Source organism: Humulus lupulus, chromosome 4 (assembly GCF_963169125.1).
Source record: "Humulus lupulus chromosome 4, drHumLupu1.1, whole genome shotgun sequence".
In the NCBI taxonomy this organism is placed as follows: Eukaryota; Viridiplantae; Streptophyta; class Magnoliopsida; order Rosales; family Cannabaceae; genus Humulus; species Humulus lupulus.
In genome coordinates this window covers 21,675,988-21,696,131 of record NC_084796.1, presented here as the reverse complement: position 1 = coordinate 21,696,131, position 20,144 = coordinate 21,675,988, and the positions used below count along the sequence as shown (strand labels likewise).

At 29.7% G+C, this 20,144-nt stretch overlaps 1 protein-coding gene across 3 annotated transcripts; it reads left to right on the top strand.

Annotated features, from left to right (window-relative positions):
• The first annotated feature begins 1,793 nt into the window (after positions 1-1,793).
• LOC133830163 (protein STICHEL-like 2) lies at positions 1,794-7,364 on the top strand. Of its 3 annotated transcripts, none has more exons than XM_062260090.1 (8): positions 1,794-2,139; positions 2,700-4,298; positions 4,387-4,606; positions 4,753-4,935; positions 5,025-5,213; positions 5,556-6,303; positions 6,725-6,782; positions 7,051-7,364. In XM_062260090.1, the coding sequence occupies exons 2-8, from the start codon at positions 2,790-2,792 to the stop codon at positions 7,126-7,128; spliced, it is 2,985 nt and encodes a 994-aa protein (XP_062116074.1). In that variant the 5' UTR covers positions 1,794-2,139; positions 2,700-2,789; the 3' UTR covers positions 7,129-7,364. The 3 variants fall into 3 exon arrangements, with proteins under 3 accessions (XP_062116074.1, XP_062116073.1, XP_062116072.1); XM_062260089.1 differs by lacking the exon at positions 1,794-2,139 and adding an exon at positions 2,252-2,479; XM_062260088.1 differs by lacking the exon at positions 1,794-2,139 and having other exon boundaries at positions 2,511-4,298.
• The last annotated feature ends 12,780 nt before the right edge of the window (positions 7,365-20,144 follow it).

Below are 20,144 nucleotides of genomic sequence, written 5' to 3'. Positions count from 1 at the left end.
ACATAACATAGACTTGTTTAATTAAGTTAAACTTATCACATGGGTATCAGCTCCTTTATAGATTAATCATATATTTTTTTTGGCACATGACATTGCCAAAAATTTACAGCAATACAAATTGTCACTCCACTAGCATTATTGTTCTACCTAGTTATAGAAACACAATTCTTTTTTAGTTTTTAATAGCTCAGCAATAATAAATTCAAATATTAACAATTTATTCTTTTTAATCAACATGCACTTAAACATAAAAATAATGTTATCAATACAATATTTTTTCCCATTTTATTCATATTTTATTCCAATTCACATTGCCATTCCATGAAAACAAACATACCTAACAATGTATAATTAATAACAGGTAAATAGATTTGGGGTCCCCAAATTTAACCAAGTGTTTCACTTAGGTCCCCAATTTATTTTATTTTTTATTTAGTAATTAGATCCTTAATTATTATTTTTTGGCTCACATAAGTCTCCAATGTCATATATTGTTAAATAAATTCTAAAAGTTCAGGGTAAATTGATAATTTGACATAAATAAATGAAATATCACCAATTTTTTCTCTTTACACCAATTTTAATTGATTATTTATCATCAAATGTATTATTTTGATAAATTAACATAAATATTTTCATTAAATAATACCAAATAATTTTTTTATTATACATCTAAAATATTTAATAAAAAAATTGCATAATTTAAATTTTAGAAGCTAGAAATTTAATGATGGTGATTTTATCTATACACGATTTTTTTTCACTACACATTTTTCTATTTAAATTTCTCATAAATTGTTAAAAGAAAATTTTACACCCATTTGAAAAATTTTAAGTACAAAATTACGTAGAATATAATTTTACTTTTTTTGCACCTTTAAAAATTATTATTTAAAAATTGAAATAAATTTGAGCTATTAAGGAAATAATAATAATAATAATAATCTTTTCAAAAATAAAAAAACATAAATAATTAAAAATTAAAATTATGCATATCACTAGAATTAACAATCATTAGTAAAATCAAAATATTCAATTTTTATGTTTCTAAAATTTAAAATATGTATATTTGTTTTATTAATAATTAACAAATGATAAACTAATTAATATATAAGTGATATATTAAATATGTTAGAGATTTTTTGATATTTAAGTTAATTTGTCAAAATAATATATTTCGTAACAATAAATTAATTAAAATGGTGTAAAGAGAAAAAAAGGTGTTATTTTGTTAAAATCTCATTTTATTCTTAACTTTAAGGTTTATTTATTGAATATGATGTTGGAGATGGGAGCTAAAAAATACTGATTAGGATCTAAATGCTAAAAAAAAAAATTGGGGACTTAAGTGGCATACTTGCTAAAGTTTGGGGCGCCAAAATGCTCCTTACCCATTAATAAATAAATAAAAAAAAAGACAAAATAAATAACAGTGGAATTTCTATAAAAACTAAAGTAAATATTTTCCCTATTTTTATATCTATAAATAATATGCATCAAAATTTAAATAAATAACAAAAATGGTAAGCTATCACATGGATATGCCCTGCCCTACAGTAATCATGAAAAAGAATAACGGTAATCATGTGTTTAACACGCGCCAGCAGAGAGCGTGAGAAGCATTTATGAATATTTTTCTTCCAACTGAACTAACTGAAAATCTGAAACACCCTGTACGAAATACCAAAAATACCCTTGGAAGCTCACTGGGCGAGACCATAACCGGTCTCTCTCTACAGTGAAATATCTGGGGAGAGAGTGGTAATGAAAGAGGGAGAAAGAGAAAGATAGAGGGAAAGAGAACAAAAGAATTTCTGACACAAAAAAACAAGCCTTTCTGAATTTTCTGTACACGTCGGCTCTGTCACAGGCCATGGCGTGTTACTCTGCCCTTCGCATTTATGACATTTACTACTTTGCCCCTTCACCCTTCTCTTTCAACCATCTTCTTCCTCTTCATCTTCTTACTTCTCAACCTACTACCACTACTCAGCTCAATCACCAAGGACACTGTTTTAGGGTTAGGGTTTTCTTCCCCGCCTTATGCGCTGACCCTTTTCAAAAATTTCGTCAACTTCGAAGTTTTAGCTATATATTTATTGAGTATTTGGATTTTTCACAAGTATGGGGTATGGGGAGGTTGGTATTTTTAAGTTTTGTCCCTGTTCCCCCCACTGTTTTTTTGTTTTTATTTGCTTAATTTTGATGTTGGGTTTTGAATTGTTGATTCTCTTTTGACTCACTCTTTTTACTATCTCTGTCTCTCTCTTTGGACTTGCTCTCTCTAGAGTTTGAGCTAATCAGCAAGTTTTTGCGGATATTATTCTGTCTTTGTTGTCTGCATGTGTGTGTAAACATGAAATGTGTGATTTTTTTTAATAAATGGAGAATGGGGTTTGTGGGTTTTCATTCTCTTATCCATGGGTGAAAGAAAATATGTTTCAAAGTTCTAAGTTATTTTTTTCATTACAAGAAAAAGGTGCTACATTGTGTTGCATACCCTTTCGACTAATGAATTAATTTTTTTATGCCCATTTTTTCAAATTTGTAATGCTGATTGATTTTTAATCTAGTTTTTATAATGTAGCTCTAGTTTCTAATCTAGTTTGTTTTTGGGAAGTAGTTGGTTCATTATCATGTTTATGCATTTGGGTTGTTTGGATTTGGAGCTAACATACTTTGTTCTTGTTGTTTTGTAGGGGGGTGCTTTTCATTGGATCCTCACATTCGAGTGTGTGAAGTTTAGATAATGATGATACTTGTGTTCTGAATATTGAGTTTGAAAACTCATGGACGGACGGCGGCATTCGGTTGATATTCCTATTTCAAAGACTCTTGTAGCGTTGAGGAGAGTGAGGTCTCTGAGAGATCCATCTACTACTTCAACGAGCAAGTTCTCTGCTTTGGTTGATAATGTGAACTGGGAAACGAATTCGGGTTCTGGAATTTCTCTCCGGTTCTTGGATTCTTGCCTAGAAGGTGGTGGTTCTGGTAAAATCCATCGTTTGAGAACTAAGAATGTGGGTTATTTAGATGGCCAAAGACAGGAGTTCCTTGACGATTTCAATTTAAGTTATGATCTTGGGAAATCTAAGTTTAACTCGTATGAGGTTTCGGGTCCATTGACCATCGATGGTGGAAGATATTGCAGCCATCGTATTGATAACAAAAGTATCATACCTTCCATTAATCCTTTGGAAGATATTGACTCGTGTAATGAACTAAGCATAGGTCAATTACCGGAAGAAAGAACAGAACACATTGCATCAGAAAGAAAATTCCAGAGTCACAATCAAGTGAAAAAATCATTCGGAATTGTTGGTAATGGTACAAGTCCATCTCTCTCACTTAGAGATGCTCTTTCGAGCCGTAGCACTTCACTGTTTGCGAATGAAGAGGTTGATGATGTATATAATGATGACCCTGGATGTGGTATAAGCTGCTGTTGGTCAGGAACACCAAGATTCCGAGAATCTTCCGACGTAGAAAACAACCCGTTGCTATGCAAGAATGTGGATGAGATCAGTAGTTATGATACCAGATGCTTGAAATACAATTGCAATGAAATTGTTCCACATTCTGAAACTCCTAGGAGTCTGAGTCAAAAGTTTAGGCCAAAATCTTTTGGTGAATTGGTGGGACAAAATGTAGTAGCAAGGTCTCTATTGGGTGCAATCATTAAAGGAAGAATAACTTCATTGTATCTTTTTCACGGCCCTCGTGGTACTGGCAAGACTTCTGCTTCTAGGATTTTTGCTGCTGCACTGAATTGCCTCTCATTGGAGGAGAACAGGCCATGTGGTATTTGCAGGGAATGTGTTATGTTCTTTTCTGGGAGGAGCAGAGATGTCAAAGAAGTAGATCCAGTACGAATCAATCGGCGAGAAAGGGTTAGATCCTTAATTAAGAAGGCAGCCATCCCTCCAGTTTCTTCAAGGTTTAAAATTTTCATTTTTGACGAGTGTCACTTACTACATGGAGAAACATGGGCTACTGTTTTACACAGCTTGGATAATCTTTCTCAACATGTAATCTTTGTAATGATTGCTCCCGATCTGGATAAGCTTCCCCGAAGTGCATTATCACGGTCCCAGAGGTACCACTTTCCTAAGATAAAGGATTCTGATATTTCTGGCAGATTAGTAAAAATTTGTCATGAAGAGGGTCTTGACTTTGATCAAGTTGCTTTAGACTTTATTGCTGCTAAATCAAGTGGTTCAATGAGGGATGCCGAGATGATGCTTGATCAACTGAGTCTGCTGGGTAAAAGGATCACAATGTCCCTAGCATATGAACTAGTAAGTGGGAAGCCTTATAGTCACTTGGTTTTTCAAGCAGTGAAGGTGCATCTCTAATGAGGTGTCCCTTTTATGTTCTCTATTGCAGATTGGCATTGTATCAGATGATGAGTTGCTTGATCTGCTAGATTTGGCTATGTCATCAGACACTTCAAAAACGGTGATAAGGGCCAGGGAGCTGATGAGATCAAGAATTGATCCTATGCAGCTTACATCACAACTAGCAAATCTCATTATGGATGTTCTTGCGGGTAACTGTCAGGAAGGTTGCTCTGAAGTTAGAAGAAGGTTTTCGAGTAGGCATACCTGTAAGTAGTTTGATGTTTTATTTACGGAATTATTGTCTTACTTTCCATAAGCCTTACAAACAATTTGCATATTTCCAAAGGCTTATTTTTTTATTAGAATTATTTGTTTTGTCTAGTGTTGTGCTTACTGTTTTTCTCTCCTGCAGCTGAAGTGGACTTACAAAAACTGAGTCATGCACTGAAAATACTATCGGAAACAGAAAAACAATTGAGGATGTCAAAAAATCAAACAACATGGCTTACTGTTGCTCTTTTGCAGCTTAGTTCTATGGAATGTTCTTCAGAAGTGAATGATTCAAAGTTGTGGCTGGATAATGTTCATGAAAGAGGTCTGAATCTTTAGAATAGAAGCTTATTAGTTGAGTACAATTCCAATGGTAAACTTTGATACCAATTCCTGTTTCTTATAATATTTCAGGGGAGAGCTGGAAGCATGTTGTGAGTTGTTCATGTGAGGAGAGAACGCCACAAACATTAAGAATACCTGAAGATTATAGAAGAACCTTGGAATCCATATGGAAGAAGGCTACAGAACTATGCCAATCCAGTTCTTTTAAGAACTTTCTGCTAGAACAAGGGAAACTATCTTCTCTAGTTGTTAGTCAAGGTACATCCATATCGTAAACTTAATCTCTTTCACTTACAAGAGAAAATTGAAATCAGGTGATAATGAGTTGATAACATCTCCTCTTGTTCCTAGCTTTAAATCTTCACATCACTAGCTTTAAATAGCTTAAGTGCATTAGCCTTTTGTTTTTTCAGTATTTATATATATGTATGTCTTTATTGAAAAATCTTTCCCACTGGCCTTTTGTGACAGCTCACTGGAAAGAGCTCTATTATTACGCCTCTTTTTTCATGTAATATATATATATATCTCTTCAAAGTATATATACTTGCTCAAGCCCGGGTTTTAAAATTTAAATTGCAAGTAATTATGGAATTTCAGGGCGAGCGGTAGCCGAGTTGGAGTTCTGTCATCCTAATTGTATATCTAAGGCAGAAAAATCACAGAAGCTGATTGCCAACTTACTTCGGTCTACTTTGGATTGTAATGTAGAGATTAAGATTAATCTTGTACCTTGTGCTTCTTCTAAGTCAAGGCATGCCAAAGTAAAGAAACCATCTTTCAAGTTATTTAGCTGTTGCCGCAGAGTCCGTAAGTCACAACCGTCTACTGAATGTGGAAGTGATTCAGACTATTCAGAATACACATCTGAAAGGCCTATGATAAGTGAAAGATGTACTAGACCTTTCTCTGATGATTCTAGTTTGAAAATTCCACATGAATGTTGTCACAGAATGGATGTTGTAAGAACATTGGGAAATGGTGAAGGAAATGTGCAGAGCACAAGAACACCTCCTCCTCATGGTCCTGGTCATGGATCGTTGGAACATAGACCGATTGCTGAATTAGTAGCTGCTGCTCCCAATGAATCGAGATACAATAATGAAGGCTGTGTTTTACCTTTTCAAGAGCCCGAGAATCAGCCAAACTGTTTTGCTAGAACTTTTAGGCGTCATAAAAAGTCACGTTCATCAGATGCCTCTCAGTTGGTTTGTAGAACAGAATCCCAGCAGAAGAACATGCTTGCATTGTCTATTGTGAGGAAGGCATCTTCTGAAACAAGTGTAACTACCAGTGACACAAATAACAACTCAAACACCTATACTAACAGCTCTGGAGATGAGAATGGGTGAGTAGTTATATAATCCTCTCTCAATCTGCTAATTTTCAGTCATTCTATGAATATTCCCTGGCATTAAAAAGTTTTAAAATATGACTGACTTACATTTGGTATAGAACAGTATGAAGTCTGTCTTTGATTTGTGCTACATAAAACTGACAAATACGAATGGAGTCTACGAAGAAATAAATTGTGCATAGCGTAGGTATTAACGTTAAAGATGACCAAACCAGAAGTTCACTTGGATGTTTTATTTTACTCAACTAAGAGGAGAAACAAATTAATCTTTATTTTTGTGTAGACTCTTGCACTTCATCATTGCTGTAATTAGTGATCACACTGTGGAATAAGGATTGCTTTGTTAAGTGACTGCCGACTGCAGCAAAGAAATGTCTTTAGTAACGTTGAATTTCTTATTGTCTTATTGCAGATTGCGGGAGAACTCAGAAACCCTTTGTTGGAGAACTCCTACATTTCACCTTAAAAAGGTAACATTCCTATTTTTACTTTCTTTTTCTAAACAGCAATAAAAGTAGTAACCAATGTAGGTAATGGAACAAATGCTCTCCTCTAAGGTTTAGGGGCAGCAGCTTTCTTTGTGGAGGTTTAGTTTATTGAATATTCAACTTGGTTACTATCTGATAAAAGTTTTAAACTATATATTAGATGTTTCTGATGATTCAAAATGTTGATTCCGAGGACAATTATACAATAATTTTTTGACATTTTGATCTGAAATCTGTGTTAATGCAACAGGCTTGGCGGTCAAGGCATCAGCAAGAAAACTCGCAGTTGGTTAGATGGGTTCTGCCATGCGCCTCCACTTCCAAGTAAAACTCTGCTAAATAGGAGAAGCTTTATACATGAAAATGAAATTCACACCTTATCATTGCATACTTGAAACACTACACATATCTGAAAAAGATGTCTTTTTTTATAGGAAGAAGCTTTGCCATATTTTGTAATGCATTCTTTTGAAAGCAAATAGATACTGAGGTCACCACATATCTACATATCTGAAGAAGTGGATATGTATATTAAATATCTACATCTAATCTATATATATGTGTATATTTTTTTTCTTTCTTCTTGTTATATTAATACTATAGTTGATGATGCAATACCGGTTATTAATTACCAAACAGGTCAAAGAAAAGAGAGAAATACAGAGCAAAAGAAACTGTAGTTTTTATTTTGAATAAGAAAACAAGAAGGGAGAAGGGAGAAGGTGGAAAAATACATACAAGTAAAAGAAAATAGAGATTTTTTTTAGTAAGGAAAATTATTATTTTTTACTTCGGGGAGAGAAATTTCAACTTGGACTCTTCTTTGTGATTGTGAGGAGAGATCTAGGATCTAGCTTGATAGATTATATTTATAAAAACCAATTTAACCCTTGCTCTTTTAAACGCAATCCATATTCCTTCGGCACCAGTATTTCGATAAATAATTTAATTTTCGAAATGGATATATTTATTTGAAATTATTTTATCAATCTCACGTCCAAAAATGTAGTTCACTTCAATTATGTCTATGGCCTCTATATATCTATATCTATATATTTATATAAAGCAGCCCACCAAAATATGATGTCTCCAAGGTACTTTTTCTATTTTAATATATCTTCTATATAATAAGCGTGTAAATAATTTTTATTTTTTATTTTAATGGTTTTTTAATTTTTTAATGTTAATTTTAACGGAATATTTTTATATTTAACAGTAGTTTGTAAACACTTAAATAAAATAAAATAAATAATTAAAAAAATAAAATATGATATTTTTAAGATATTTTATAATGATAATTATTTAAAAATAATAAATAATTAAAAAAGTCAAAATAAAATATTTTTGAGATATTTTTAGATATTTTACAATGATAATTATTTAAAAATAATAAAATAATACATTTTATAATTTAAATAAAATTTAATTAAATTTAGACTCACTTATTAGAATAATATTATATTAAACATATAATATAATCTACTGTTAATTAGCAACAATCTATTTTTTTTTTTAAAAGCAAGAAAAACTTAAATTTAAAATCCACTTATAATATATAATATTACATTAAATATATAATATATAATCTCTTGTTGTCACTCTCAAATTCAAAAAGTAGAACAAACATAAACTTAAACAAAAATAAATAGATTATTTAATTAAAATATGATATTTATTTGAAATTTATATGATATTAATATAAATTTAATAAAAATAATTAATCAATTCTATAAATAAAACTAAGCAAACATGCAAATTGCACGTTGCTTGTATCTAGTATTTATATAAATGAGAGTATCAAGAAGATCGATGTGCACTCTAAAACTGTCCCAAAACACTCTTTCTATTTTCTAAATTTTTCACATTTTTCAATTCTTCTTTTTCAAAATTATGAATTATTAGTTAATAATTAAAAAGAAGAAACTAAAATATCTAAATTATCGAAATCTATATATATATCTCTTCTATATAATAAGTGTGTAGATAACGGAAATTCTTGGTTTTAACGGTTTTTTTATCTTTTTAAAGTTAACTTTAATGGAATATTCTTATATTTAACAGAATATACTTATATTTAACGGTAGTTTGTAAACACTTAAACTTAAATAAAATAAAATAAAATAATTAAAATAGGATATTTTTGAGATATTTTACAATAATAATTATTTAAAAATAATAAATAATTAAACAAATTAAAATATGATATTTTTCAGATATTTTACAATGATAATTGTTTTAAAATAATAAATAATTAAACAAATTAAAATATGATATTTTACGATGATAATTATTTAAAAATAATAAATTTTTTATAACTTAAATAAAATTTAATTAAACTTAAACTCACATATTTGAATAATATCATATTAAACATATAATATAATCTATTGTGAATTGGCAACAAATTATTTAAAAAAAAAAAAACTAGCAAGAGAGAAACTTAAATTTAAAATATACTTATAATATTTAATATTACAGTAAACATATAATATATAATCTCTTGTTGACACTCCCAAATTCAAAAACTATAACAAACATAAACTTAAACAAAAATAAATAAATTATTTAATTAAAATAGAATATTTATTTCAAAATTTATATGACATTAATATAAATTTAATAAAAATAATTAATGAATTCTATAAATAAAACTAAGAAACGTTGATATTGCACGTTGCTTGTATCTAGTATTTATATAAGGGTCAAAATGGATAATCTGTCAAAATATATATAGTGTTCAAACAATCGATTTATGTAGTCTTATTTTTAACGTTTTGACAAAACTTGAGGTCTACAAGTTAATTTTTAAAAATAAAGGGTCTCAACAGATATATCGGCTAAAATACAATGTTTAAAATGGTCATAAATTATATAAATATATATAATTTACTTTTTATAAAATATTTTAACATTTTCAATAAATACATGGTCCACACGTTAACTTTTAAAAATAAAGAGTCAAAATAAGTAATCGGCCAAAACACAGTATTCAAATAATCTATCTATTTATTCCTATTGTCAACCTTTTAACAAAACAAGAGGTCTCAAAGTTAATTTTTAAAAATAAATGGTTTAAACGGTTAATCAACCAAAATAACCCTCACACCAAACATCAATTTTCTTATCGTAATTTAGACTTTTTATAAAAAAAAACTACGCAAAACATATAATAATAATATTAAATGAAAGTACACGTACAACAAGCTTTTTGAATTTTGTTTTTAGCACTTTAATTATTATGAATTTCTCGAAAACCTACAGGAGGTTCATTATACAATGAACACCATCGTGAAAAAAAAAATTGTGGTCAAGATGCCTTTACGTATCCATATAAAAAGTGTGTTGTACGAGCAGCGTTAAAATGAATTCCTACTATACAATCTCCCAAAAAATATATAAAAATATAAATTTATATAAAGGAAAGCACCAAGAAGATGATGTGCACTCTAAAATTGCCCCAAGGCACTTTTTCTATTTTCTAAATTTTTCACATTTTCAATTCTCCTTTTTAAAAATTATAATTATTAGTTAATAATTAAAAAGAAAAAACTAAAATATCTAAACTATCTAAATCTATTTTTATATATATATATATTTATATAAGGGTCAAAATGGGTAATCTGTCAAAATATATATAGTGTTTAAATAATCGATTTATGTATTCTTATTTCTAACGTTTTGACAAAACTTGAGGTCTACAAATTAATTTTAAAAAGGGAATTTACTCATCTGGTACCCTATGTTTTTGCAAAGTATCATTTTGGTACCCTCTGTTTTCAAAAATACTTAAATGGTGCCCTGTATTTTAAAATTATACATATTTGATACCATAGACTCATATTTGATAAATAAAATTTTGTCAATATGATCAAACTGTCATCAGTTATATGTAATTAAGTAATTAAATTTAAATTTGGAATTTACATAATTAATAGCAATTTGATTAAATTGGTAAAATTTTATTAATTAAATTTGAGTTAGGGTATCAAATATGTACGATTTTAAAATACAGGGTACCATATGAGCATTATTAAAAATAGAGGGTACCAAAATGATACTTTGCAAAAACATAGGTACCAAATGGTTACCTACCTTTTTAAAAATAAAGAGTCCCAATGGGTATTCGGCTAAAATACAAGGTTTAAAATGATCATAATTATATATAATTTACTTTTCATAAAATATTTTTAATATTTTCAATAAATACATGGTCCACATGTTAATTTTTAAAAATAAAATGTCAAAACAGGTAATTGGGCAAAATATAGTGTTCACATATCCATCTATCTATTCCTATTGTTAACCTTTTTAACAAAGCAAGAGGTCTAAAAGTTTATTTTTAAAAATAAATGGTTTAAACGGTTAATCAACCAAAATAACCCTCACACCAAACATCAATTTTCTTATACATAATTTAGACTTTTTATAAAAAAAAACTACGCAAAACATATAATAACAATATTAAATAAAAGTACACGTACAACAAGCTTTTTGAATTTTGTTTTTATCATTTTAATTATTATGAATTTCTCGAAAACCTGCAGGAGGTTCACTATACAATGAACACAATCGTGAAAAAAAAAATTGTGGTCAAAACGCATTTACGTGTCCATATAAAAACTATGTTGTACGAGTAGCGTGAAAATGAATCTTTATCATACAATCTCCCAAAAAATATATAAAAATATAAATTTATATAAAGGAGAGCACAAAGAAGATGATGTGTACTCTAAAATTTCCCCAATGCACTTTTTCTATTTTCTAAAATTTTCACATTTTTCAATTCTTCTTTTTCAAAATTATAATTATTAGTTAATCATTAAAAAGAAAAAACTAAAATATCTAAATCTATTTATATATACATATATTTATATAAGGGTCAAAACGAGTAATCTATCACAATATATATAGTGTTTAAATAATTGATTTATGTATTCTTATTTTTAACATGACAAAACTTGAGATCTACAAGTTAATTTTTAAAAATAAAGGGTCTCAACGGGTAATCGGCTAAAATACAAGGTTTAAAATGGTCATAAATTATATAAATATATATAATTTACTTTTTATAAAATATTTTTAACATTTTCAATAAATACATGGCCCACACATTAATTTTAAAAAATAAATAGTCAAAACAGGTAATCGAGCAAAATATGGTGTTCAAATAACTATCTATCTATTCCTATTGTTAACCTTTTAACAAAACAAGATGTCTAAAAGTTCATTTTTTAAAATAAATAGTTTAAACGGTTAATCTAACAAAATAACCCTCACACCAAACATCAATTTTCTTATACATAATTTAGACTTTTTATAATAAAAAACCACGTAAACACATATAATAATAATATTAAATAAAAGTACACGTACAAAAAGCTTTTTTAATTTTGTTTTTAGCACTTTAATTATTCTGAATTTTTCAAAAACCTACATGAGGGTCACTATACAATGAACACCATCGTGAAAAAAAAATTGTGATCAAGACGCCTTTATGTGCCCATATAAAAAGTATGTTGTATGAGTAGCGTAAAAATGAATTACTACCATACAATCTCCCAAAAAATATATAAAAATAATTTTTTTTTTAATAATTACAAAAAAATGCGCGAAGCACAGTTATGTTTTCTAGTTTAATATAATTGTCTTGAAACATTTACACTAAAAGTCTTATATATTTTAAATTTTTTAACAATATATTATGTAATTATTAAAATGAAATAAATATTATTTTTATTTTAATTCTGATCAAATTTTAATATAATATTAAGATATTTTCAATTAAATAAAACTACATATATTATTTTTCATTTATTTATTTATATTTAAATTTTTACAATTTATTAATATAACGAAGAATTTTTTAATATAATTTTAGATTTAAGACAAAATATTATTTTCCTTCTACTCTTACGGAATCAATTTTTACTTTTAAAATATAAAATTACATTAACTAGTTAGCTAAAACTTACAAGTATAAAATAGTATAAACTCATTAATAAATTTTGATATAATTTTTTTTAATCTGGGTATAATTTATTTTTCTTTCTATTTCTTATCTAACTACAACTTAATTTTTGAAAAATTATTATTTTTCAATGAAAATAGTAGTTTTCTTTTAAAAAATTATATAGCTTATTAAAATTCTCAATCAAACAATAAGAAGATATTGGGTGTAAAACTATTCAAACTTTTGTAAGTGTAACATATAAATATCGAAACTTTTTTTTTGTACTACAAAACTACTTAAGCTCACTAAAGTACTAGTCCGTTATTACCCAACATCTAACAACGTTAAGTTTGCCATAAAAAAAGAAAAGCTTGAGTATTTATCAGTCATGCTTATAAAAGTTTGGATAATTACTCGCTAATATCATTTTATATAAATATAATTTTATTTAAAAAAAATATACATTAATTATTGTAAAAGAGAGTTCTATATATATACATCAAAATATTTAAATTGAATATTTATAATCTTTCAAAATTAAATTATTTTTAACATTAAAAAAACATATTGAAGAAATTATATAATGTAAAAGTAAGTTTAAAAATATTTTAAACAAAAAAATTTATATTCAATTTAATAGTAAAAAAATAGAATTTTAATTATAATTAGGATATAGTCATTAAGCCTAAAATTTAATTGATAGAATTAAGAGAATTTATCGTTTTTATGGCTTTTATACCCACAGTTTACAAAAATACGAGAAAAAAATGTATTCCAAATTTTATGAGAAATTTTGGATAAAGGCTCAAAATTTACGAAAAAAATGAAATGTAACTACTAGAACAGAAACAATACATTCAAAGCAAAATTGAATTAGAAAAACACAGACGGAATTGACTTCACAACCAATTTAGGACCTAAAACTGCGAAATATCTCCACTGACCCAATTTCGATCAACTCCGACCACCTTCAGTAATTTGGTAAAGCTCCAACTAGGGCTGAACATCGGGCGGGTTTTTGGTTGCTCGGGTTTGGTCGGGTGTAAGAAAATTGTACCGAACCTGTCCAAAATAATTTCAGATTTATAGGGTTTTCGGGTTTCCGGTGTCGAGTGGGCTTGGGTTTGGGTGTCAAATGGTCAAGTTTCGGGTTTGGGCCTTCAATGCGTTTTGACAACATTTTTTGCAAAAATGTCATTTTAGAGTTTTTTTTTTTACTTTTGTCTTGTATTTTTTTTTACGTTCGTCATGTTTTTTTAGAAAATTAATTTGAACATAATGTATAAAAAGTAAAAACAAACATAATGTATTAAAACAAGCATAATTTTCGTGCCACATTTTCATCACGCCAAACATAATGTATAAAAACAAACATAATTTCAACACAATTTATAGAAAGCTAGAAACTTCATAAAGTCTCTTCCCTAACTAATGTCCATCAAAAGTTCAAATTCAAAATACAAACATAAGAAAAGAAAAGAAGTCATAAAATCAAAAGTCCAAAGTCCAAAATAGGTACAAACGTCCGAATAGTAAATACTAAATACTAAACAGAAAACACTAAAAGATTTGGTTCATAAAGTCTAAAAAAATACAACCATAATTCCCAAAACAAACTTTAGTTCTTCCAAAATACAAAGTTCTTTGTCCTTCTTTACTTCTTCTTCCAAATTTTTAAACTTCAATGTCCAAATCCTAACCTTTTCAAAACAAACTATAAATTAAGGAGTAAATAAATAACAAGTTAAGAAAATAAGAAATTTCTTACTATTTCAATTCCCATATTGTTGTGCAGGCAATGAGGCTGCTGAGGCTAAAACTGAAGATGGAGTATGAACAGAGGGAACGCTAGTCCTAAAAGCATCTGTAGTGAAAACTTATACAGGATATTTATTTATTTTCATGTAGATCTAATATTAAATAAATTAATATGAGATAACCTAGAACATGTTTCTAAAACTGAATTCAAAGATAAATAATAATAAGAATACTTACATTATATGCAGCGGAATGAATGAGTCATTCCTTCAGTTTCTCTAACCCTTGTATCCTTTATGTCGCAGAGTATTACCAAGAAACTGAACCGATCTTCTATTATCTTCATAGTCTTCCAAAGTATCATTAGAATCACCTAGACTAGAGTGGGAAATTCTCAACACATAAGATAGATACAGAGAGAAGAAGAGAGAAGAACAATAAGGCTTAGAAAATGACTTATGTTTTGAGAGAATCTAAAACCTATCAGAAAACTACTATTTGTCATCTGAAATCTGACTTATGTTTTGACTTGTCTTTTCAACTCTCTTTTAACATTCATTTTATAGAATCAATTAGGTCATTTATTTAATTAAAAAATCAATAAAATAATAGCCAATTAACAACCCTAGGTCAAATTATCATGGGCTTTAAGCCCGTGAAATTTTCCATTTGTTTATAAGCCCGTTGGACTTAAAATCAAGATCTGTATTATTTTATATTGATTTAATTAATTAAATAATTATTTAAATCTTTTATCAAATTAATTATTTAAAATTTGAACTTTCATTTAAACTTATTTATTAATTTAGATACCAATTTATCTTAATTAAGAAATCTGCCCTAATTTCTCTTTTCTTCTCAAAATTACATAACTTTGTGAAACTATCCAAAATTGACCTGGTAAACTTTAATAATTCTAATTGATAATTAAATCAATTAATTGAGACTATCTAGATGATTTTATTCAAGGTACAGTGGGGACCATGGGCCTATGAAATCAAGCTCCAATAAGTTATCATAAATCTAACAAATAAATTTACTAACTTATTAATTCTTCGTGACTCCACTAAAGACTCGGAATTGCACTCTTGAATTCATAGAAAACTCTATAACAAATATAGATACGCTATTAATTATACATTGTTACAACCATGATTGCCACTCAATCCTCCATAGACGGTCTACAATGAGATGGGACTAAAATACTGTTTTACCCCTCATTGTATTTTATCCTTAAAACACTTAGTTCTTTGTAAATAATATTTCAGTAAATTAATATTAATTCCTGAAATGAGATCTCTATCATTTAACACCTTGATCCAAACTAAAAGGAAACCATCGTTTCACTTCTTCATCAGAAGCTATAGATGTTCATATCTATGATTAACACTTCCACTCAATTATACTACTGAGTTCCCAAGATGTAAGTATGGGCTAGTCTGTAGGGTAAGCTGGTAACTAACAAGTCAAAGAACTCAAATAATACAATCAGTTAGAATACTAAGCACTCAGAATTGAGATTGAATTAACTTATGGTAAACTGTATGATATGACTAGAATAGATAATAACGGTATGTTTACTTATCCTATCAACTGTCAATATCAGTTTTGTCCGATGTAACAAATACATCTGATCTTATCTACTTTGCTAATGTTATGGAAAGAACATAACACTACAATGTGTAAGTAGATCATATCGTAGATTGGCAAGTCAGTGTAAATCCTGTGCACTGACTAATCTTAGAACTAACTTATTTTGAACATATAATCATATTTATATTCCACTGTGATTACGTCACTATATATACGATTTGCTATATGCTCGAGATTTAATAGAAGTTTATATTAAACAAATAATCATGAAAATAAAACATGTGAGCAAAGTGATTGAACAAGTCAAAAAATGATTTCTATTCTTTTATTGATAATAAATGAGATTACAAAGAAATTGGATTTTAATTAGGGCATCAAACCCCCAACAGCATCAGTCATCATCTCTACAAATATTATTAAAATAAAGATAAATATTAGAATATAAAATACTTAGACACTTGAATTGAAATAATGAGAAATCCTAATAAAATTACCAAACTCAAGATCATCAGAGGTTTGAAGCACTTCTACTTCATCCATGTAGTCTCAAACGATGATAGGTTGATGTGAATTGCTCCACCAATTCTTGAGACAAATTAATGCTTCTACCATCCTTGGGCTCAGTGAAATCCTAAAAGGATCCAAAATTTGACCCCAGTTGAAAATACTGCCTCAGAAGCAATTGTGGTAACTGGTATAGCTACACATCACGAGCCATGAGCGACAAGATCTTGTATTTCCATCCACTACTTGCCCACCATCCCAAAACATCAAAATTCTGACTTGGTAGCTCAATTTCCTCTTCCAAATACTTATCGATCTCATTTTTTTGTCTCACCACCCTCCTTCTCCATTTTTTTGCGCCAAATACTCATCATGCAGGTTACGTGACCTCTTACTCTTGCTACTGGTACAAGTGGTGGTAGGCCGAGCAGACATGACATATGAGGACGAACTAGAAACAATAGCTTAAGACTGAGTCATTGATTGATCAACATGTGTATCAATTGACTCATGATATTGATCAAACATTGCCTGAATAGTTTGCTCCATCGCTTTAACCATCATAGTGCACGTTATGTAACGCCCTGGTTACTCCAAGACTGTTACTGTGAACTTTGAATTGTGCTTAACTCACTAATGGAGTCATTTGGTTATAAACGTGCATCTAGGTGTTATTAATAGGCTAAGGTGAAAAACTCGATCAAAAGGAAATGATATATTTTATTTAAAACATAAAACTGTACATGGGCCCATAAAAGCATTTACAAGTTATTTACAATCCAAAATGGTCATTACAGTGTAAAAATTACAACCCGCCGACCTAAGCGGCAAAAATAGGGTTAACCCTTAGTTCCCCTGAGAAACACCTTGGCCGTGGTGGACAAGCGGCCGCATATGTACACATCGCCACCTAAGCTCTCCACTCAAGGCTGGGTGAGCTTTTCTTTCCCTTTACCTGCACCACATAGTACCCGTGAGCCAAGGCTCAGCAAGAAAACTCATTACTGCATGTATATAATATCAGATGATGATTATGATAATCATACAGAGCTTATAACCCTAAACAGATGAGTGAATATCACTTCAAGATTCTAGTAACCATGTTGGGGCTTGTCGCCCTAATCAGATGAGTGACTGATGAGCAAGTCACTAACTTAAATCAAATGAGTGACCATGGAGTCACTAGCTTAAACCAAATGAGTGAGTCACTGGCTTAAACCAGATGAGTGACTGATGAGTGAGTCACTAATTTAAACCAAATGAGTGACCACGGAGTCACTAGCTTAAACCAGATGAGTGACTGATGAGTGAGTCACTTATTTGGGTTCGGCACCCTTAGCCATGTGACGATGCAGTCACCTGGGCCTTCTAGCCCTAACTCTAAGTAACTAGCCATTAGACTAGACAAACGCTTTTGTTTTTCATCGAACGTGAGGTCGGTCAGGCATTAGTGCTCATGATGAGTCAATCAATGCTTATGTAGATTAGGTCTAATATTTTTGGCTTGTGTTAAACACGCTAATACCGTTCTTGACTCTTAAGCCAATACCATACGACCAGTGCTTAGTATTACTACCGAACTTGACTAGTAAGTCATAGCTTCACAGTTAATACCGACACCATTGCCAATTCTGACTAATAAGTCAGTGCCATTCACAAGTAAGCAAGGTTTTCTAAGCATTTGATATGAAATCAATGTACACATTTAAACACTCAACATTCCGAATGAACAACCATGCATGTCACATATGGGGTGCAGTTTTCTTACCTCCGGTTCGAGCGAGAATTAGTAAAAGAATGACCCTTGAGAATGATTGACCCTTTGATTCCTTAGCGGTCACCTAGTCATAACCAAATATGGGATCCATCAATAAAGTAAATCAATTAAAGGTTCATAATCTAAAACCTCACTCTCGGGACTAATCCCGTACTCTCGGGACTTCCAATCCACCAAAACAAGGTAATGGAACTGGTGGTGTAAAATAGATACTAAGTGCAAGTGTACACTGTCAACAAGTAATAAGGTGATAAGAACCCAATATCCTATCCACAAGGATTGTTTTTAAGCTTAAAACTGTGAGATTAAAGTCTAGCAAAATGATTAAAAATAAAAGAACCAAACTCAAATTAAATTGGAAGTTGTTTTTTTATGCAATTAAAAATAACTAACAGCTGAATTTAAAATCTAAATGAATGAAATGCAATATGAAAATTAGTTGATAATGAAATGGTAAGCTAGGATAATTAATTCCCCCTATTATGCAAATACTGGAAACAATGCTATGAAAATGCTGTGGCACACTGACAGTTTACTTATCAAGAATTTTAATCAAACCATAAGTTTCCGTCAAAATCAAATGGGTTTAATTCTCTAATTAAATTACTTATGTCTAAGCCAATTTAATTTAAAGAATTTCATATCAAGCACCAATTCTATTAGATTATGCAAGGCAAAGATATATGTCTATACCCTTACAAAATTAAAATCAAAGAAATTAATTTTGCACCATTCAAGTCTTTTGTCCAATAATTATAATCATTTTCAGCAATCTCAACTATTTCAATCATTTACTAAAGGTGATCAAGCAATAGTAAATATTAAGCATGAAAATTACTTGAATGAATAAACCTCAATTAGCATTAAGCATCAATAGCAAAGTTCTACAATTGCATAATAAAGTTTCTTAATTATCCTAACTTTAAGAGAATTAGTTCATAGATGCAAACACAAAATAACCCAACTTATAATCATCCATAACTCAAAATAAAATGCAAGAGAGAATTAAGATCTAAGAGAAGGGGAAGAAAGCAAGCCAAGAATATTGTGGAGTGTCCCCCAAATAGCCTTTCTCTTTTTGTCTTCCTCCTTAGAATCCTCTCTCCTTTTTTTCTTCATATTAATGGCTGCCAAAAAGAATGGGTCCCTTCAATATGCACCAGGCGGCTGGTATATTCTTTCTGTCTATCCTCTCCTCCCAAAAAGGAAGAAATTTTTAGTCACATGAGCAGGGCTCCTCTCTCATGTGCAAGCCCTCCTCTTGTCTCTTTCTCCAACTTTTTGGACCACCAATTAATAAAAGCCTAAACTTCGACCCAAAATATATATTAATAAAATACAAAGGGCTCAAGAATTTATAAAGTGGCAGACCAAAACATGTGAAAGTCCTTAATGCTGCCTGATTGAAGTTCTATGAAAATGCTGCAGAAATCTGATCATTTACTTCTCCATTCGAACTCCAAATCTTCTCTATAGTTTCCACTAGATCTCTTGCCCAACTTCAAAAACAAAGATAGCATTTATGAGCCTATTTTCATCAATTTACAAGCATTAACATTTAATAGCTCTAATTAGCAAATTAACAAAAACTACATTTAAAATAATTGTAAATCACTCGAGAAACACAATTTTTGCTAAAAATATTAGTTTAACAATGGTAAAATAACTCTATATCCTAGAGTTATCACACCCCCAAACTTAATTCATTTCTCATCTCGAGTGATGACACTAATGAACCTAAGAACACAACCCAAACAACACA